Source organism: Equus quagga, chromosome 15 (assembly GCF_021613505.1).
Source record: "Equus quagga isolate Etosha38 chromosome 15, UCLA_HA_Equagga_1.0, whole genome shotgun sequence".
NCBI classification, from domain to species: domain Eukaryota; kingdom Metazoa; phylum Chordata; class Mammalia; order Perissodactyla; family Equidae; genus Equus; species Equus quagga.
The window spans coordinates 40,850,145-40,872,847 of NC_060281.1; the positions used below are offsets into that span (position 1 = coordinate 40,850,145).

A 22,703-nucleotide genomic window follows, 5' to 3' on the forward strand; every position below is an offset into this window, starting at 1 on the left:
CATTCGAGAAGGTTACCAAGACATTAAATACCAGTAATACCCCCAGTCATTGTGCAACTCCAAACAACCACACCTTTCCAAACTCTCCCCTAAAGATTGTCCCACCCCTGATTGAGGGTGACCAGAGGTTCCAGCAGTCCCCATCTGCATCTGTCTATGGGAACCCCACAGCACCCAGCACACGGGTAAGCCCACTGCTGGTGCCAAGTAGCCCTTCGTGACTGACTGATTCTAGACTTCCTCTGTCCTGGGCCTTTCTCGTGGCTGGGCTTTTCCAGCCCCATTTTCTATACTCTCCCCTGGCAGAAGCTGCTGTAATTTCAAGGGTGAAGTTAAAGGAGGAAGGGACAGGTTCTTAGCTTGGAGAGTAGCACCAGGAGTCTCTCCAGAAGCACTTAGTACTTCAGTGAGATCCCCCTACACAATCTAGAATGGCCAAAATTCACAACACTGACGAAACCAAAAGCTGGCAAGGATATGGAGCAATAGTCAACTCTCAGTCATTACTGATGGGAATGCAAAATGGTACAGCCACTTTGGAAGACAGTTTGGCAGTTTCTTACAAAACTTAACATGCTCTTTACCATGCCCTCAAGTAATCCCACTCTTTGCTATGCACTTAAAGGAGTTGAAAACTTATGTCTACACAAAAACCTGCACACGGATGTTTATAGCAGCTGTATTCATAGTTGCCAAAACTTGGGAAACACCAAGATGTCCTTCAGTAGGTGACTGGATAGATAAACTATGGTACATCCAGATAATGGAGTATTATTCAGTGCTAAGAAGAAATGAGCTATCAAGCCATGAAAAGACCAGGAGGAACCTTGAATGTATACTAGCCAGTGAAAGAAGCCAATCTGAAAAGTCTACATTATGTATGATTCCAACTATGACATTCTGGAAAAGGTAAAACTATGCAGACAGCAAAAAGACCGGTGGTGGCCAGCGGTTGTGGGGAGGGAGGCGTAGCACAGAGGATTTATAGGGCAGTGAAACTTCTTTGTATGAGACTATTAGGGTGAATACATGTCATCATATATTTGTCCAAACCTGTAGAATGTACAACACCAAGAGTGAACCCTAATGTAAACCATAGACTCTGGATGATGATGATATGTTAATGTAGGTTCATTAGTTGTGACAAAGGTACCACTCTGGTGAGGATGTTGATAATGGGGGAGGCTCTACAGGTGTGGGGGCAGGGGGCACATGGGAAATCTCTGCACATTGCTCTCAATTTTGCTGTGAACCTAAAACTGCTCTAAAAAACAAAGTCTATTAAAAATATGCTAATAAATGTTTTAGAAACTCTACTCAAATAAACTTCCCTGAAGTAAATACCTTGGGTCAACAACTCCTCACCATCATCTCCTTTTGCATTTTCTCAGCTTCTGAACCTCTGAGAGGTCACACAACAGAGAGCGCTGGGAAAGCCCCAAATGAGGTTGTGCTATCCCTCAGAGATTTGTGTTTGAACAGCCATATAGAATTAGGCACACTTTGGCTGGTTCGATCTGGTGATGTCAGCCACTTGCACTCACGTAAAAGCTCGATGGTTACTCCTCCCTCTGGGAGGAACCGCCTTTCAAGTTACATTTTCTCCCTTCTCCTTAAGTGATAAAGTCTGAAGTATCAGACTGAGTAAATATCGTGAAATGGAAGTTGTTTGACCTAAACTAATTATCCATTTATTGACCATCGATTTAATTGGGCCAGGAAGAGCCTAGATGTATGTTAAATTTGGTTTAAGTGTTGTAAAGCTTCTAATCCTCAAACGCAAGAGGTTGGCAAAAAAGAAAAATGCAACTATTACTGAGTGAAATAAAAACTCCATCCCTCCAATTGCCCGCTTTCGTCTCGCGTAGGGGCTTGCTTTTCTCTCAGATAAATTGTCATTGAAGCAAAACCGAGATATGAGAAATGTGAACCCCATTTCTTTCAATACTTCCCATAGTGTTCAAATTAGTAAGAAAGTTAAATGCCCACCTTCCTCTTTAAGAAAATATGAAAGTTGTCGCTTTGAAATAGAATTCATTGCGCCTAGACTTTAAGGGATATCTGTATTCAGATCCAACCAGCTCTGCAGTCCCCTTCCAAAACAAGTCTTGCTTCTCAGCGGTGAGAATTACCTCACCTGGAATGCACTCTTCAAACGGCTCCTGAAGCCTATTCATATGAATGAAGTGCTTTCTCAAGGGCAGATGCGGAAGCTGCCCTCCCCGAGGTTTCAGAGAACCCGGGGAAGGAAATCGCCTCAGGAGGCAGTGTGGCTGCCGGGACTGCCTGGGCTGTGCACCTCCGGCTGCAGCACGCTGATCACGCTCTCCAAGATGCAGTATCTGGATGCAGAGGAACTCCCGGTGGATGAAGAGGATGATATTTTTGGTGAAGGTAAACACGTCTTTCTGGCAGGAGCCGCTCTGGTCTGCTTAGCTTTGCTTTGACACTACTGGAAACTTTGGCCCGGCTTGGGCAAGGACTTGAGTACTTTGAAAGCGTTCTGGGTGGGATGGTGGTTACGGATATCAAAGCAAAGCAGAGGACGAGGGCGTTAAATGGTTCCTCCAAATATTTTTCTTTTAAGCGGTGACTAGATAAAGGCTGAGTTTAGGTTAGAAAATAGTACTGAATCTTGCCCCTCGTCCCTATTCTGTGTTCTCTTGTCTAACACCTTAAGGGAAGCCTGTCAACAGTGCTTTACACACAGCAAGGCTGCTAGGGTAGCAGGTGGACGAATGGACCAGGGATGGTTCTCCGTGGTACCATATTGTCTTGATCTGCACTACCCACTTCTCCTTGTTTTGTCTCTCTCCCTTTGGATCTCTCTCACTCGTCCTCAGACTTCTTTGGCACTCCAATTCTCCACGCCCTTTTCCTTTTCCTTTCTTCAGGTTAGGATGCTGCAGCCGTACTAGCTTCTGACACCCACTGGCACCGCTCAGTTTTCCACAAGTAGACCTGTGGGGTAGGATTTGGCTGTAAGGGTTGAGATTTTAAATGGCTAATCTATTAACCAACAGATGTCTTGCTGAAATGCTGCCTGTGAGATTGGGCTGCAGGCAAGAGATTTTCTAGAATTTGGAACTGTCTAAATAAATGGTCATCCAGACTCAGGGACCTCATAAATTCGACTGTTTTCCATAAGAAACAGTATCTAGTCATTATTTTGAAACTCTATCAAGTAATTTTTTAAAGGAATATTAGTAAGTTTTTTTGTGATTACCCAAGTAATACCAGTTCATTGAAGAGTATAGCATAAGAAGACTCCCGTGTAATCTAATTATCTAGAAGGTACCACTATTAACATTGTGATGATTTTCCATTATTTTGATCTAGTCTCAGAAATATTGAAAATTGTAATTTAGGTTTTAATCACAACTTAAATCAGTTTGAAGACTATCTCCTCAAGCGTCATTGCTGCTTTCCAAATTCTCGATCTGTTGCTTTTCTTTGATGACAGGTATTAGGAGCCACTTGCTCCAAGTTTGGCCTTAGGCTCCGTTCTTCAGCTTTTACTTCTGATTGATGTTTTCTCTGTTTATACCTACTTAGATATTTACTCCCTCCAAGACTTAAAAAATGTTCACAACTAGGAAAATAAGCCTAGATTGAACAATTTGGTAATTATTCATCCAGCCTCCAAAATGTCCAGGCCACACTCCTTTCCCCAAAGGGATTTTTCTCTTTTACATCTGGCTACTGTGCTCAAGAGCGCCATCTCTAGACTGATGACTGCACCATGGATTACGTGTGGCCCAACCCTGAAGGAGACACAGACCTCCACAAAGCAGGGTTTAATGAGGCTGTGGGATCTCTCTCTTGAGCATTCAGGATTAAGATGATTATTCCAACTTCAACAGGCATGGTGAAGACTCAAATTGGGAGTCAGACAAGATTCAGATTCAAATACTCATTTTGCCTCGTACCACCCATGCGACTTAAGCAAGTTATTTAACTTGCTAAACTAAACCTCCGTTTCCTCTGTGGTGAAATGGACAGTAATACCTATTGGGTTGTACAGATTATCTTCATAATAGATTCGTAATATTTGCATTACACTTCACATGTGATATGCTTTATACTTTCCAGACTGATTGATTGTCTCATTTAACTTAATCTCCAAAGATTAGAGAGAGGTTGTAAATCCAACATCTGGTGTATTTTTATTTGTTTTTCAGAGTCATGGCTCATGTTTGCCGTGAAATTTACGTGAAAGCTTGTCCAGCCTGTGCTCATTTCAAGCAAGCTCTGTGGGGGGTGGGGGGGGGGGGTGGGGGGGGGGAGCTCATCATCAAGCGCTTCAGGTCTGGAGTTACCCTGGCTGGGCTTTGTCACTTAATTCAGCCTGTGACTTTGAGCAAGTTACCTAATCTCTCCGTGCCTCAGTTTACTCACTTATAAAATGGAGTACAAACCTCATAGGGCCGTGTGCAGATTAAATATAGTTTAATATTTAAACAGGGGAAGTGCTTAAAATAGTGCCTAAAACGTGGTAAGCACTCAATAAATATTAATGCCTACTAAGTATTCACAAAAACGCGTTTCTAGAATAAGTTAGAAAGTGACATTTAAAGGGGATTCAGCAAAGTTTTTTCACGTATCTGATTGACTCAGTATATTCAGAATAGGCCTTATTTATAGAACTTGAGTTAATAATGTTTCAGAGGTACAATGTGGTGGAAACAGCGCTGGACGAGTTGTTAGGCGCTCGGCGCCTCCTGTTATACAGATGTAGAATCTTGTGCAAGTCGTTTAACCTCTTTGAGCCTCTTTCTTCACCTAAAATAAGAGGACAAATTACACATTCTCTAAGATCTCATTTTAAAAATTCCAGCATTCTATTTCTGAATCTTTTCTGCACAGTGGCATACATCTACCTTTCAGAATTCATGCTTGCTCTAGGTTTCATCCATGCCTTCAGCTCACTTAACATGCAAGAAAGCAGAAAGCTTTTGGTACAATGAGTTTCCTCTAACATAAAGAAAAGAAAATGCCCAGGAGCTTGTTACTAAGGCAACCATATTTCCTTGCAATAGACACATTTTTAAAGGACCCTTTCCCCCTCAAGGAATACAAATTTAGAATTTAGGTCCATTTGGTTAAAAGTATATATAAATCCATTTAGATTTATGGACCACATAAAGATTTGGGAAGAAAAAAATGTCATTACTCGCAATATCTATTTTTTTAACTGACTTTCTGAGATCCTGTTTGCTTCAGCTATTGTTTTCTGTGATTAAAGAAAATGTTAAGGTTCATGGAATTAAGAAGCACTGGTGTGTGACTTTGCTCTCGTTCTAGAGGAGAGTTGTATGTGGTTAGTGAGAGAGAGAAGCAGTCATCCACCTACCCACCAGAAACCCCAATATTTATTCCCCATCCTACCACCATCCTTCCCTCCTTCCTCTCTCTCTCTCTCTCTCTCTCTCTGTCTCTCTCTCACACACACACACACACACACACACACACACAGCGCCTCAGGTTTGCTTTCTAAACAACACCAACATCATCATGCCGTTTAGAAAATGGTTACTATCAGGTAGACTTTATTCTTTCCTAGGGGAATGATTGATTTGATTACCAAGGTATTGGAACACCAGTAATTGGAATTAGGCTCCTTTCACATTGTTGTTTCAAACTTATCTAATTAAAGGGCTTTCATCTGTTTTGTCACTGTGCCTTCTTGACAGCCAGTCTGGTGTGTATTAGTAGAAATAGCTGGATGGATAATAATAGTAATGATAACCATAACAATTATGATGATGATAATAACAATAATAATAGAAAAAGAAAGTGTCGTGCACAGTGGAGGCCCTTGGCCAGCTTTCAAGAGCAGAACAGAATTCATGTGTGGGAGGAAACCGTTCCCCACGTGGTGGTCAGTCAATAGTTTTACAGCCAAAATTACTCCTTGGCACAAATTAAAGCTGCAAATTAAAATTGCTTGCTCTCCTTGGAACCACAAGCCCGAACCCCCTCCATTTTCAGCACTGCTCAGTAATCTGTTGTCAGGTGCAGTGATTAGAATAAGAAAACACCACTAGTTCACAGTTATATGTGCAAAGTATTTCTCAGGCTTGTATATACCCTGGACATTTACATCCTTTTTAAAAGCTCTCTTCTAGAAAGACCACAGGAAACTGCAAAGCTTTTGCCAAATCTTCACACATTCCCTGGAGCTGGTGCAGTGCAGCATAGCATGAGAATTCTTCCCCTAGCCTTGGTATCTGTGTCTAGGAAAGTTGTTTCAACCTTCCCAGAGGAGGAGAACTCTCCCAAATGGAGATGAACTGGCAAAAGGAAGTCCACTCAACCATTAGCTGCCTGTTGCACTTCCAGAGATCAACAGATGCTTGGAAAAAAATACCACTCACTTTTGAACCAAACCTCTCTCCTTCCCCCAAGCCAAGTAAGGGAGCACTTTTTCCCTTTCGAAGGGAACTTCAGCTGAGAGAAAGCAAGAGAACTGCAAAAGATGTATCAACAAAAAGAATTTTAAGTAGAATAGATGCCCATTTTATGTCATTCTGAGTAGACTGCTTCTGAAGCCAAGGTAAATATTTCTTTAATAGGTAAACAATTAGGCAGTCTGTTGTAAACAGGCATATTTTGATGTTGTTTATGGAATTACATTAGCCCTTTCCAAAATAAACAGAAAGGAAGGAGAGATTTATATTATGTACAAAACCAATAAACCCTGTAAGTTCAGCTTAACTCATAGTCTCTATGGAAAAAGTATCGAATAGAACATGAAAGCATATACGCCTTGGCTAGAAAGAGTTGGGGCTTTTTGTTTCGTTATGCTACATTTTGTATCATATAAATATAACAATGATGATTTAGCTGTGTTGGACCTTGCTCAAAAACATCCATGCCTGGGGTTCTCAAGTGGACCCAAGAAACGGGATTGGAAGGGGTAGGAAGAGGCTGCCCTAGATTCCTGGATTGAAAAAGAGTTGGTCACTCTTTGCTTTTGCAATTTGCCAAGATTTCCTGGATCAATTTTCACTCCTGGATTCCTAGATAAATGCTTGGGTTGGAAGTCATTTTTCTACTTTGTTTGTTTCAAGGTCTGGAGCAGACGCAGACCCCCTCACAGTAATTCATGCCTGTGTGACCTAGGCCTTGGAATACTGCAAAACATTCCCTTCCCAGAGATGTCTAGGAAGCTTTCTTTGGCTGGTGCCAAAGAGATGGTGTCATTTCAGGGGCACAAACTAAAATAGCACATTGCACTAAAGCCATGCAGGCTGTCTTAGCCACCAGTCCCCTCTGATTTATGGCCTCCAGTGACCTCAGAGTGACCTATTTAGATCAGGCCAAAGCCAAAAGTGGTCCAGTATTACAAATAAAGCATTTTAAAGGCTTATTTATGATCTCTATGAGCAGCCAGCAAAGTCTTCTTAGGAACAGTATGAGACATATGTGAGTATGTATTCTGCAGGACTTGAGTTGAAAACTCAAAACAAGTATATGCATACCCATTGTATGTGTGGCAAAAAAAAAAAAAATCTTTTTAAAGAAAAAGAAATGTAGAGTTGTTATGACCAAAACAGTGAAATACATTGGGAACATTGCCCTTCCTCCTTGATAGAAGTCACTTCGCTTACTCAGTAAGTCAATGTATTTACTAAAGAAGCCTGATTTATCCAGTTCACCATGCCTCGCATGTTTTATTGTGCTTAGCAAGTGTCGGCTTATTCAACTTCTCATTTAGTTTTGGATGGCTAAATTTTGCCTATTGATTGTTTGCCAAACAGCTATGATGTTTCATTAAGATATTTACAATTCAGTTGATTTCAGAACAGATTTTAGAGAAGGAAAAGGTATTAGTTGAATCAAATTGAAATGACTGTTTCAAGCATCAAAAGAAGGACAGAGAAGAGTTGGAGAGGAAGACAAAAAAATAGCTACTGGTCCTAGCGAGTGACAATGGAGAAAAGAAAATGAAACCAAAAATGCAGGTGCTGGTGAGATATTGAATGTTCATGTACCTCCTCAACATTCAGTATGTTCCAGGCTGTGTTGGGGACTGGTTTCTGGGGAGTTTGAAACGTCAGCCTGGCTGACCAGGAGGGTGATGACTCCATTTCATCTTTGTACCCCAGAGTGAAGGAGAGATTTGTCAAGTATCTCTAGTATTCGATCTGTTGATGACCAAACCAAGTCATTTAAGCTGAAAAACCGCTTCACTGTGTGCTGTTTAGACAGAGCATATCTCATCAGTCATCTAGAATTTCTCTTCAAGAAAAACAATCTACTTGATCATTTTTAGATGTTTCTAAGACAAAGATCTTTAACTACGCAGAGATAGCAATCAAAAGGCAGATATAATGGCCAGTTTCCCTCCAGAAGGCAAATTAATAATAATTTATATTCTTGTCATTTTTTCACATGTGAACTTTCCATATCTTATGCTTTTTCATGCCTCAGCTTGCTTAACAGGCAGGAGACACTTAAAGATCGATGATGGAGACAGAGTAAAAATTTGGGACCTTAAAATATAAAAGTGAGGAAAATGTGACCTTTTGGAGGGGTGAGGTGTCTCTTTTCCTGATTGAGGGAGATGGAAAACACGTGTGTCAAGCTTTGTAAAGAGTTTCATTAATAGAGAACCTGGTAAATAGAGAAAAGATCCTGAGGGTATTTCATCTTCTCCTGTATTATGAAGTTTAACCCTAGGAAATAATCATTTCTAAATAAAATAAAGAGGAGAAAGAACAAGTTGCTGCTTCCTGGAATGGGAGGTTATGGTGCCATCTTTTCACTGCAAATTTTTCCTTCTTAATCTTTGGATCATTAGGAGTTCAAAGTTTAAATATTTGTACTATATAACGCAAATAGCAACAGAGGAAGGCCAGCTGGTCGCTCTCCCTCTTGACTTCATTCTAAACTGTCCCTTCAGAGTAAGAAGGAATGAGCTAAGAAGCAGGAAGAAGATAACTTGACTTTCAGTTCACACCTGGAGTCAGCTGGCTGAGCAGTTGAATATATTTTTTTCTCTATAAATTGGCATTTAGAAAACTCTGAGAAGGAATAAATGTGGAAACATTTTCTATGGTGGGCTTTTTCTTCCTATTTATAACAGCACAATGAACTGATAGAATAGTTTTTGGAGAAAAGCATGTTGAAGAATCAAATATGCAGATAGGATTTGTAGAAGGCACTCTTAACCACTTTCAGAGAATTGCATGAATGAAATAGTAGGAAAAACAAACTTTTCTCCTTCAACTTCTAGTTTCTATGCTGAGGCGGCAGCAAGGATGTCACTAGGGAAAGGCACGCCTCAGTCTTCTGTTAATCTCCATTGGCATCTCTAAAAATGGAAAAATAAGTTAAAATCTTAAATCTTAGTATAAAGCATGATAAAAAGCTTTTTCAGGGGGCAGCCCAGTGGCGCAGCGGTTAAGTGCGCACGTTCCGCTCTGGCAGCCCGGGGTTCACCAGTTCGGATCCCGGGGGCGGACATGGCACCACTTGGCACACCATGCTGCGGTAGGTGTCCCACACAGAAAGTAGAGGAAGATGGGCACGGATGTTAGCTCAGGGCCAGTCTTCCTCAGCAAAAAAAAAAAGAGGAGGATTGGCAGCAGTTAGCTCAGGGCTAATCTTCCTCAACCAAAAAAAAAGCTTTTTCAGAAACATTGCTATTTTGAATATTCTGCACTCTACAATCTGAGTAAAAAATTGTATGCCTGCTGTGCAAACAGCTTCCAGTGGAGAGCCAGACATCTTTTCTGACTATATTGTGCTAAGTACTTTGCATACGAAAATTCTGGAGCCACCGTTGGTTTTAAATTTTTTACTTTTACCATTCAGATTTCCAAACTGAGGGAAGGTAAAATAGTAGAAAGAACTAAATTTTTGGACTCAAAAGACCTAGTTCAACTTACTAGTAGTTTGACTTTAGGCAAGCTACCTAACGTTTCAGAAGTTTCACTTTGCTCCTTCCAGATGAGGACAATGATGGCGATGATGATAGTGGTGGTGGTAATGGTGATAGTAATGATGATGAGGATGGTGATGGCGGTGGTGATGATGGCAGTGTGGTGGTGATGTGATGGTGGTGGTGGTGATCACCTCCTCAAAAAATTGCTGTGAAGTTAAAGCAGAAAATGTATGAGATAATGGAAAACCATTAAGGGTGTACTATATAAACGTCAGTTATTACTTCACTATGATTTTCTCAGCTGTCCCAGCCTCCCAAATCTATACAATTCCCCTCCTCTACTCCTGGCCTTTGATTAACAAAGACATAAGCTGATTAGCACAGAGCTATTGAGAGTGCTCACTTCAAATACTTTCCTGGGAAATATAGAGGTGCTTCTGGCTCCTGAATTAGCAAGCCTGGCTGCTGTCTGATCTCGGCCATGTGAACAAGGCAGCACTCAGAATAACCCCATTGCTTGGCACAGAATAAGTGTGTGATTTCCTACCTATTTTCTATTGTTTTAACCAATCTGAGAACCCTCTGAAAATTCTTTCAGTATCAGTAACATACGCTATGGTTGTTTTCTTGTGGAGTCCCCCTGCCTTGGTCAGAAATGCTGAAAGTGATCAATCATATCTTTAACAGTATCTTTTACAATATACATACCCTATTTCCTGGGTAAATATTTACTTGCGGTAAACACATCACAGTTACTGCCTGCCCCATCACCACTTTACAGAGCTCTTTTAAAAAGGTGATCTGAGAAAGGCTGGACTTTAAGATACGTTAAAGCATTTCTAATTTAAAGAGAGCACCTACTGAAATTTGAATTATATGTATGTTTCAGCATTTTAGGACAATAATCAAGATTCTAAACAAAGCCTCTACGACGTCTCTTCTAGTGGTGTCTTCCATTGCTTTTTAAATATTTTCAATGATAAAACCTCCTGGAGATAATCTGCTTACGTGTATTTGTGTGTAAAAGGTTTACTGTATACCCACATGTACAGACAGGAGGACAAACATTAGCTCAGTTGCTTAATTATGATACAAATGGGGCAGAGAGCAAGTTAATAGGATCAACCCACTGGGAACTAATCAACAAATATTTATTGAGCACTATTCAATAAAAGTTATGATCGAGGCGCATAACTGGTCAGTTAGGTTAGAAATGGTACCAGCCGCGGCAGGGTACACTAGGAATGACCCAACCCAAATCCTCCCCACTCCTGGGATGACAATTGATGATGGGTCAAAGCATCATCTTGTGGATGAGAGAAGACAACACATCCTGTTATTTAGAAGATGGACTACAGCACAGACGACAGAAAAAAAGCCCTGTGCATCTTCCTAACATGGACGATACACCAGAAAGACAGATGTCTGTGCCCTTATAGCCCACCAGGCAACGCTGAGAACCGCACACAGGGAGTCAGTGGCTCTCCGCCCTCCTCTTGGCCTAGGCAGGAGTAGCCAAACCGTGGCCTGCAGGCCAAACCCAGCCCACTGCCTGTTTTTGTCCAGCCTGCCAGATAAGGAAAGTTTTTACAGATGAACATTTGCAATCAATTTGATGATGAAGAACACCAACCTTGAACTCCAGTTAAGTAAAGTGTTATCCCAAAGAAAAAGAATTCCATTCTTCTCCTTAGTAGACTGGTATTACAAAAAAAGTGCTCAATTATTATTATATTTTTAATTTTGTCAATAAAAAATTTCAGAAATTTTGTTCTCTCTCTTGTTATATGTAAGTACAGAATTTCCTTGTTTTTATCTCTTGGCCTCCAAAGCCTAAAATATTTGCTATCTGGCTCTTTACAGAAAAAGCCTGCCAACCCCTGGTCTAGGTCATAAACTTCCAAATCATTTTGCCTCTTAAGGCCATTGGGAGTTTCTTAACCATCTCACCCACTAGCTCTTCCCCTTTTCACATCTTCTGGGAGAGTCTTATCATTTTTAAATCCCCGTTTAACAGGGGCTTCATTCCCTCTTATTGTTATTTAAATATTCTTTTTAAGAGAATATATGTTACCTTATTACATTGTTCTGTAATACCAACTGGAAGGATGATGAAACCTTAGTGGCCCAAGAGAAGAATAAAGTCAGAATGCTCTGGTTTAGGGGGTGGAGGGCAGAAAAGGCAATATCACGTACGGGAGAAACACAGAAAGACTAAGGATCTTTTTCTCCCAGCCCATCAGTGAATTCGGTGAGAGAAGGTAGCACATAGGAGGTGTCGAGGGTCCTTCCCCCTTAAATATCTGCATCATTTCAAAGGACTCTCCTCCACATTTTACTGTCTGTCTCCGAATTCTGAAGCCCTTGGACCTCCTCATAAGGAATGACTGGTGTGTGTGCATGATTCAAGGCCATCTCCTTGGCTTTTCCACACACACACAGCATGTCTCCTAATTTACCAAGGAGTGATGGTGCCAGGCCTCGGGGGGGCATCACCCAAAGAAACCACAATCGGAAATACATCACCTTTATGTTAGGAGATTACACGGGATTAGCAGAGCTTTGATCGTTCCAAAACAGTGCTGGCTCTTGCCCACTGCCCTTCGTCCGAAAGGCAGACCAGTGTGTGTCCACTCAGTCTGCATGCTAATTTGAGGACAAGGAAACCTTTTCAAAACAGGCACGAAGGAGAGAATGAAAAGCACCGCCATGTGCACAATTAGTGGGAGCCACTCCACTCCTGGTTGCTAAGTATTAGGAGGAACAGGAATGTTTAGCTCTATCAGACATCTCTGATCAGTTCTAACCTGCTGGAAGGGAAAAATATCTTGTTATTAAACAGAGGTAGGGAGTCATTGTCTACCGTTGGTGAGAATATAAAATGTTGCAGCTGCTGTGGAGAACAGTATGGTGGTTCCTCAAAAAATTAAAAATAGAATTACTATAGGATCCAGCAATTCCACTTCTGGGTATATACCCAAAAGAATTGAAAACAAGGTCTTGAAGAGATATTTGTATACCCATGTTCAGAGCAGCATTATTCACAATAGCCAAAAGGGGGAAGCACCCCAAGTGCTCATCAACAGATGGATGGGTGAGCAAAATCTGGTATATACATACAATGAAACATTATTCACCCTTAGAAAGGAAGGAAATTCTGACACATGCTATAACATGGATGAACCTGAGGACGTTAAGCTAGGTGAAAAAAGCCAATCTCACACACAAAAATACTGTAGGATTTCATTTATAGAAAATATCTAGAATGATCAAATTCATGCAGACAGAAAATAGAGTGGTGCTTGCCAGGGCTTGGGGAGAGGGGGAAATGGGGAGTTTCTGTTTAATGGGCACAGAGTTTCAGTTTTATAAGATGAAAAGAGTTCTGGAGATGAGTTGCACAACAATGTGAATGTAATTAATGCTACTAAACTGTACACTTAAAAATTATTAAGACAGTAAATCTTTTATGTATTTTACCACAATTTTATTTATACATACATAAAAATATCTACATTTTTTAAAAAAAGCTTTAGAAATGAGTACGCCAAAAAACAGGGCAGTACCAGACAGTTCCATCTGCAGGCGGTTGCGTTTTCTTGAGCCATGTCAATTTAATAGAAGGGAACTGAATTTCCATGTGCGATAGAAGTGACTCCAGGGAGCTGATTCTGACCAGGGCTGGGCACATGTGACACAGTCTTAGAAAGACCATTTTCTTCCTAACAGGATGTGTAAGAGTTAGGTATGGGAATTCTTTCTACCAATTTCTACCTGGTTAGGAGTCAGCTTTAGACTCTCTGCATAAATGCTTGGAGATTAGCACTTATGAGTCTCTTCTAGAAAGGAGTAGCATAATTAGAAGATGCAGCCCCCTCAGGAGCTTAGGAACTATTTAGGAATGTAAGATTTATTTTTTTCATTTATTTAAAGAATATCTGTTGAATGTCTACTATGTGCTAGGGTTAGTTCTATTTAGCTCTTGGGATCAGCAGTGAATATAACAAAGCCCCAGCCCTTGTGAAGTTATATTGTAGTGGAGGGAGACAGACAGTAGACAAACAAGTAAAAATATGATGTGTCAGATGGAGAGAAGTGTTATGGAGAAAAATTAAGTGCAGGATGAGAAGACTAGGGCACCGTGTTCAGGGAAGGCTTTATTGACAAATACCCAGAGGCTCGGAGGAACTGCAGGTCTGACCTGGATGTCTGGAGGAGAATGTTCCAGAAAGAGCCAGGAGGCCAGTGTGACTGCAGCTCAAGGTAAGCAAGGCCGAGAGCTGTAGAAGATGAGATCCGAGAGGTTTTTGGGGGGTCCAGCTCTTGTAAAGCCTTATAGACCATTGGAATGATTTGAGTTTTTGCTCTGTGAGAGATGGGGAGCCATTGCTGGGTTTTCGGCGAAGTGACATAATCTGATTTGCCTTTCAAAAGGATATTTCTGATTCATGTCTTGAAAATAAAGATGGGGCATTAGAGGCAACAGCAGGCAGGCCACTTAAGTAAGTATTGCAATAATCCAGAAGAGAGTTGATGGGGACCTTACCAGGTCTGATACTGGTTGAATTCTGGAGGTAATGGGGGGAAAGTCGCCAAGGGTGACTCCACAGCTTTGGCCCAAGCATTTGAAAGGGTGATGCTGCTCTTTACTGAGATGAGGAAGGCTGCTGGAGGATTAGGATTGGGAATGGGGAGGAGTATTGCCATGATGGGTAATCAGGAGTCCAGTTTCGGACAGTTAGGTTCACAATAGAGGTATAAATAGTTGATGACTTCTTGAAGTCTCACTCCAAGTACCCAGAAGAGTGGGCACTCAGGAAATAGCTGTTGAAATGTTGATGATAATGCAGCATATATATAAGTGAAAATTATTCATAGATTTATCTGTAGGTTGTGGAAATTGGGCTATATAATCTATATGGGCTGTTCCATAAGGCCAGAAGTTCAAAAATGCAATACATACTATTCACAAACGCTAAAGGGAGATGAAAAGAAAGATCAGAAGGGAAGGGCTGGAATAATCTAGGCAGGTTTCTTGGAGATGAACATGTGAAGGAGAGAGCTTGACATCCTTGGGGGCACTATGATGATAAATATGATAATCGTGGAAACGTATCCAAGAACTCTCTGTCTGCACATGGCCTCCTGCACTTGGTGCTATGCCCACCAAGATAAAATGCTTGCATTTCTTGCCCTTTTGCTCCAAGGCTGTACATCCATAGCCTCTCAACTGGAAAAGACCTAAAGAGTTTTTTGGTCTTATCTTCCTAATAGAAGGCAGGCAAGGGGTCAATCCCATTGCTGAGTAGATTTATCAGCCTTCCTCAGTCACATGTCCATCCATTTAACAGTCAAGAACCAGCACATTGGCTTTTATTCAAATCCCACAAGTTATGTCTTCAATCACTTCCCTTTATTGTAATTCTAGGAAAAATTGTTCTTCTGCCTGTAAAACAGTCTTCCGTATCCTCAAAAACCACTAAAAGAACATATTAACACACCAGTACCTCTCCAAACACTGAAATAGCCAGTCAAATATTTGTATTCCACCAGGCACTTGAGTTGAATAATATATCTATGCTGACAAGAGGGCAAGTGTGTTCTGAGTGCTGAAGAGGCCCGAACGTCTGTGAATTAGGGTATGAAATGCAGGAGCACATGGCCTACAGCTGTTGAACTTGAATTCCTCTCTGAATGCAGCTCCCAGGGCTGAGAGGCCCTTCTCAGAGAGGCCTGTGTACATTCGCTCTTCTAAACCCTGCAAGTGCCCAGTGGTTATAGCCTCAGTCTGACTTGGCCACCGTTTGGGGAGCAGACAACAAACAAGAGCAGGTGTTCACATTTATCTTCCTCAAGTGGCCCCTTGAGGCTCATTGAGGAAGGGCCAGAGAAGGAAGAGGCTGAAATACAGCTTTCCCTCCCCCAACTCTCATGCCTGCCAACAGACAGCTGTTTCAGCCTCTTCCTGCTGCCGCTAATGAAAACATAACTGGGATTCAATGAAAGATATTTAATAGGGGATTGCTTGGAGAAGCCTCTTTCATTGGAGATCTGCTTAAACCAAAGCACTCGGATTTGTTACCATGGCTGTGAAATTTTCATCTCCAGCAGCCTCCGCGTGAACGACCTATTTTGAACGTGACAGCCGATTACACTTTGGTGGCATGAATAATTTATTAGGTGCAAGAACACTGTCTATGTAGTGATATTACAGCAGCCTTGCTTGCCTGGCTAATTATGGAGGGTGACAGAGCTCTGTCCCATTGTCACAGCTCCTCTCTGAAGCTGCCAGCAACTTGGTCTATGTGCGAGCAGAGAAGGAAAGAGGGGAGATGGGGCCAGAGAGTGGATCCTGCTCCCAAAGAAGGCTTTGTAGGTTGAGCAAGCCATGCTGCAGGAGTCAGATTTCCACTTTCACCTCTGCAAAGTGAAAGTGTGCAGGGCCCACGGGAATGGAGCTTGTACCCAGCATCCCGATTTTGTATAAAATGTATGTTAGCAGGGGGAGGTGTGGACTGTGAAAGGGTGATTTAGGAAGGAAAGAGACACTAGAGTCTGAACTTATTGCAGATATCGAATGGTTTCCAGGCCCTGCAGAGGAGGCACGGGCCTTTTCAACACGCAGCTGGATTCACAGCCCAGGAGCCGGGCTATGAGAGCTGCTGCAGAGAGGAAAAGAGTGTGCAACCAGGAGGAGCCTCAGTCATGGCTTCAGAATTTTTCCCCTGTGTTCTAAGCTGCCTTCATACTATCTAGCTTTGCTTAAATCCTAGTAACGGCTCCTTTAACCTCACAGAGATGTTTCAGATATGAACTGGACACCAGAATAATGCCCAGGAAGATTGTGAAGATTAACAACCAGTGACAAAGTTTCAAGTAATAGAACTTCTAGGCCTGTCATTCCTCCATTTTAAAATCACCCCCTGAAGTTAACCATCTCAACTTTATGAATTAGGGAGGGATCAACTTTGGAAAAATTTTTACATAGTTGGGAGCAGCAAGAAGGTAAGGAATTAAACAAGATTATGTGCAACAACACCTCTGGCCTAAAATTGAAAGAGAAATGAAAATAATGAAAAGAGTTGCCAAAAGAAGAAATAGTTTTAAAATATGAATGGATAAAAGCAGATTTAAAATTTTTTCAATAATCAATAGGTGATTATTAATGTGTGTCAGTCAAGACACTATTAGGAAACTATTAGCTCCCTCAAATTAGAATAATTCAAGAAACATTTATTTACAAAGAGATGACTTACAAAGGTGTAGGCAGAGTGTTGTGGGCCAGCGCCACTGCTGAGTCCAAAGGACGGGAGAAGAGGAGGTTGCTAGGACCTACAAGGAAAGAGAGCTGTGCAGCGAGGGCTGCCTGGAGGGGAGCAGGCATCTCTTATGAAGGGACACAGCCAGCCCAACATGACCTCACAGGGAGAAGCCTGGGAATTAATATCCTCACCTCACTCCCTTCCCTTTTTCCTATCTCCTGTTGCGGCTACCCATTGGTCAAACCCAACTGGACATCACAGGGCAGGGTAGCCATTGTTGTGGTCCCTACAGGGGAGCCCCCAGAGCAGAGGGCAAGAGAGAGAAAGGTGGAGAACGGACAGGAAGGGGCAACGTGGGATAACCTGCAAGCCAGGAACTGCATCGGGCCTGGGGGCACAGCATAAATAAATCACCTTGGAGAACCCTACAGACAAATCTCTTATGTTTCCCCTGATAATAAAAGAAAGGGAAGGGATTTATTATGAAGTGAAAATCAATTTAGTGTCTTAAAAAAAGTCTACATATCAAGCACTTAGCACTGTGTTTACACATCTGTATTGATAGTTTCCAATCACTTCTACATTCATTTTGAATTATACTCATTTTAATATCTTTGTGCAATAATATTTATTGAGTTAAATTTATACTGTTTACCTTCAGTCTATGGGTTCATAGCTATGGGAATTTGTAAAGTTAATGTCCTGACAAATGTTTGTCAATCTAGATCAGAGGTTCTCAAAATGTGGTCTGAAGACCCCTGAAGTTTCCAAGACTCTTTCAGAAGGTCCCCAAGGTCCTCAATAATTTTTAAAAATATAAACAGGTTTAGTCTAGAATATGTCTTTCCTATATAACATAATAACAATTCCTATAAAATATACATAAACGTGTTTACATATATAATATATATAGATCATATAAAATGGTTCGTCTCAATTATGCTATTGCGTAATGGGTCTTGAGACCAAAAACTTGGGAACTGCTGGTCTAAATTATGTTATTACAGAAAATGTCCTCTACATGTAATATAATGATAATGTATGAGAAATCCAATCTCAAGTTTCTGGCTAGACAGGGATTGTTTGCTGCATTTAGGGCATATTTTATTTCCCATCAGCTTCAAACATTTTGCTAACTATCTTTACCCATGCCGCCTTCCAGGTCACTTGGTGCAGAAACTAGAATTGGGGGTGGAGGTGGAGTTTAGGATTGGGATAATCTTCCCAAGTGCATAGGCTTGATTTCAGCACTCCTGAGACCTTCGTTTCTGGGACAACTAAAATGCCAAGAGGGATGGCCAAACAAGTTTCCCATTGTGCAAGCAGATGTGTGTGACAATGGTAAGGAAACAACAGCCTGGGATGTCTGCTCCCTTGAGGACCTTATCGCCAGTCCCAGACATGGGCAAAGGAAAATGGGGTCTTGCTCTCAGCAGTTCAGAAAGCAGTAAGCAAGACCCAGCTGCCATTTGTCAGGTTGAAACACTTCTGTAGGTGCGGCTGTGATGTCAATAAACTCAGGCTTATTATGCTCTTTTCCAGGGGAAAAAGTGACAGAAGCCAGCAGGGGCATTGTATGCTCTCATTCCTCTAAATTTAGTCAATATTTATTGACTATCCTCTGCTCTTATTAATACAGAGTTTACAATACTGTAAGTGGCATTATGCATAGTTCCTGACATCAAGGAGCTCATAAACTAATGAGAAGTGTACCAAATATCTATGACAGAAAGAAGGGATGTGTGGCTCTGTGTTCAGGGGACGCAGGTAGGGCCAAGGAAGGCTTCATGAAGGAGGTAGTGTTTGAACAGGGCTTTACAGGCTAGGCAGGATTTTTAGAGACAAACATCAGAGGCAGGAGAAAAAGTGATGGGCAATTCTGAGCACAAAATTTCCAGAAGTGGAAATGGCCTGAGCAAAAAGGTGGAAGCAGGAATTGTCAAATTTTAGAGCCAAAAGGAACCGTAGCGATCAACTTGTCCAAACCATTCATTTGACGGGTGAGGACACTGAGATCACAAAGGTCAAGATTGGCCCTGAGCCTTCTATTGGCAGAACCAAAATAGAACCCAAGTGTCTCAACTCAAAGTCCAAGACTCTTTCCAGGGCTGTTTCCTGGACACTGAGCATACTAGGAAGAGCCAGAGCTTAGGCTGGTATTGCCAAGTGGTGGGGGCGCAGCCGAAAATGCTTCTAAACCACACTGTAGTGCCAACGGGGCTGGGCACCTGTTTGGACCCTTTCCAGACCAGTGTTTCCCAAAGTGCATTCTGAGACAACTGTACCAGAACCATTGGTGTGCTTGTTAAAATGACTGAATTAGAATGGGAGAGGAGGGTGACTTGAAAAATCTGCATTTTAAACTCCTTCTCAGAGTGATTCTTATGCACTCCATAAATTAGAGATACAACTGGGATGATCCTAGGTCCAGACTGAAGAGAAGAGTGAGCATCCAGGACAGCGAGGCTAGTAGGGCCACCATGGCCCATGTTTTGCAGGTGCCAAAAACCAGTATTTGCACGTGTATCTAAAGTCGATTAAATTGTGTCACCTTGGATGAATCCCATTAACTCTCTTGAATCTTGGTTTTCCCATCCATGAAATGGAAATCATAATATCAACTACAGGATTATAGTCAGGAATAAAGGATACAAGGCTTGTAAAGTATGTGCTCCAGAACCTAAGATTTAAGAAGATAGTCAATAAACTGGTGTGTTCAGCATTGTAAGGATTGGCTCAAGAAGTCGACCAGACTCACTAGGGACTCAAGCATTGACCAGAATAACCAAAATTGAAAACACACGAAGACTAACTTGCCAGACAGATTGGAATGTTCATGTCATATGGTCAACACATTTTCTCCTCCGGAGGAATGTCTCTATATGGGAAGACTGAATACTGTCAGAAACTATTTTGTATGCTGGAAGAAGGACAGAGGGAAGTGGGTGTCTGGAAAAATCTAGCTGTAATGAAGGGCTCAGATTATCCAGGCACTCACTGCTCCGGCTGCCCTTCATGGTCTAAGAGACGCGGTGCCCAGTGCTTACTCTTGGGTGTCCTTTCTGGCATCAAGCACTCTTTGCTCCTATTATTGTATCCTTAGGTGGCTTATGACAGAGTTGACTAAGCTATGGTTTTGGCTGCTCATATTCCAGGGCTGAGGATACAGTTTCCTTACCGCAACTGGATGTGAGTGTTTTCCACGTTGACACAGTCTCCTAGGATATTCCCTTCTGGTCAATGTCTAAGCTCATTGATTCTTACTACTTCTCTCACAAAGTGACTGAATCCCAAGTTGGGGAAGGGGATTCACCTTGCAGTACGTTCTATTTAAGATATTCTAAATACACAATTTATTCAGTACAGTGGCTTTGCAGATAAAGCAACAGGCATAGCAGGAATTCCCTGTTTAAGGAGGGAGGCAGAGACCCTGTCTCAGGGTCCTTGTAGATTCCTAGTCTCATACATTTTCCACTCCAAAAGACTCCTTTTATGGACTGTTTCTGCCTGTCAGACAGACCCACACTATTCTAAAGGAAAGCTTTATGTATAGTTCAAATCCGCCAAAACAAAATAAAAAAACAACTCTGTTTCTCCCATCGTTTATGTGATCTCTCTGCCCATAAGCCCTTACAAAGGATTGCCCATACAGAGTGGAGTGGAGTGCTCATACAAAGCAGACCTCCGCAGGACGGCTTTCCAACACAACCCTTGCTGTGAGCAACCAACTTCACCCTACCCCACCACACACACGCACACACACACACCCCACCTCTGCCCCCTTTTGCCACCCCCGCCCCCGCCCCTGCCACATTGTTTTCAATGCACAGCTTCTATTCGAAATCCCAAAAGTTATTTGGAAGGGCCTTTCCTTGCCTCGCCTGGTTTCCCTGCCCTCTCCCTCCAACGGTCTCCATCCCCCCGGCGCGAATTCCACTGATCACTCCAAAGTGGCAGCACCAGCTCTTGCAGAGGAGCTCGGCGTGCCCGCAATCAGCTGGAGGCAGACACCGAAGCGCAGCCTCCGGGAGTTGGGCTGAAGTAGCTGACAGGCAGCCGTCTCCTCAGCTCTCCCCTCCCTGCACGAGTGACGCCGCCCGCCCCGCGGCCGCGCCTCCCCTCGGCCCGCTCCCCGCCGTTCCGCCCGCCCCGCGCTCCGCGCTCCTCCGCCCGCCCCGCAACTTCACCCCGCGCCGCCGCCGCCGCGAGCGCACGCGGGAGGGCAGCCGGCGCTGGGGACCCGGCGCGGGCACCCGACGACTGCCCGCAGCCCTTTGTCCCTTCACCCAAGTGAGCGAGCTCAGGCTGTCTGCAAAGCCGGAGGTGCGGGCAGCCGGGGCATTGCATTGGTACGGAGGCTATTATATGCCCGAGAGCCCCAAGTGGCCCCGTGTCATGAGAAGGAGCCTGCGTCTTTAGGTACGTGCACCTTTTTATTTGTTCCTTTTTTGCTTCTGATGTTGCTTACAACCCGGGTGAGGTCTGTGTGCTGAGGGGTGTCCTCAACTTGAAAGAGCGTTGCGTGTACGGGAGCCATTGAGACTGGAGGGTCCTCGGCTTCCTCTGCCTCTGGGGGCTCACTATCTGATGCCCACAGCACAGAGATGCGAAGTTGCTGAGCGAAAGGGGCGCACGCGCTTTTGTAGGCAGAACTGAGGGATGCCCGGGAGAGTGGAGGGACTGGCCGAAAGATGGTAAGGAGCCCGCGGCAGTGCCCTGGGAGCTGGGACTTTTCTGGGGTGGGGGCGCCATGGCCCGACGATCGGTGCCCTGGGGATGGGGGGGCCAAGCGCCCTCGGAAGGGCCTCCTGGGTGGCCGGCTGGCCCCGAATGACTTCCAGCGCTCTTATCGCCTGTGGGGAGTCCAGCTCAGGGCAGTGATCGCGGTCTCCAGGGTCTTAACCTGCCTCCAGGCTGCTCAGATTGAGCTTGGCTATGAACCAGTCTTTTCCCTGCTTGTCTGAATTCCAAAGTGGCGGTGTAGGGTGGGGAGAGATGACAATTGGGAAGAGGGTCAAGAAGGAGAAATGTGTTGCATTGATGCCGACCTGTGTCTGGAAGGATGGGGGAGGGGCGATGCACCTGAGGACAGGAGCACCCCTGCAAGTTTCTGTGGCTTGGGAGGGGTCTGGAAAAGGGAAGCATCTGCAACTCTGTTACCGCGAGATTGTAACCTCCCATCGCCCACCTCCAGGGTAGTGGGGGGCAGATAGAGAACCTTCATTTTAGAAGGGAGTAGGTGCAGTTTGAAATTTGACAAGCGGAAGCCATCCAGATGTTAAGGTGGCAGAAGCGCTGGGCAAGTGTGTGGTGCGAAGTGACAGCTTCTTCAGGAGCAAGAGAGCGAGTGGAAAAGAGAACCAGGCTGATTGTGTTGGGGGGGGGGGGGGGGGGGCGGGTCCAGAGGGGAGATTGGCAGCCTGAAAGGTTCTTATCCTGGAGATACCTACGTGTTGATTGAGTGACTGAGAGGAAATGTTTAAGCTTTCGGGGTGGGGGGGGGGGGGGGGGGGGATCGTGATGGTCTTAGAAAATATCCAGGCTGCCTT

At 43.3% G+C, this 22,703-nt stretch overlaps 1 protein-coding gene across 3 annotated transcripts in view; it reads left to right on the plus strand.

Annotated features, from left to right (window-relative positions):
- The window catches only part of RIPOR2 (RHO family interacting cell polarization regulator 2), a 212,617-nt gene that overhangs the window by 104,507 nt on the left and 85,407 nt on the right, over positions 1-22,703 (plus strand). Inside the window, exon 1 of one of the 3 annotated variants that reach the window (XM_046640402.1) lies at positions 2,212-2,394. The exons of 1 other annotated variant lie outside the window; for it this stretch is intronic. In XM_046640402.1, the coding sequence (XP_046496358.1) occupies positions 2,334-2,394 (61 nt within the window). In that variant the 5' untranslated portion in view covers positions 2,212-2,333. Of the gene's footprint in view, positions 1-2,211; positions 2,395-21,336; positions 21,574-22,703 lie in introns of those variants that run through there. One more of the 3 variants, XM_046640403.1, reaches the window with a different exon arrangement.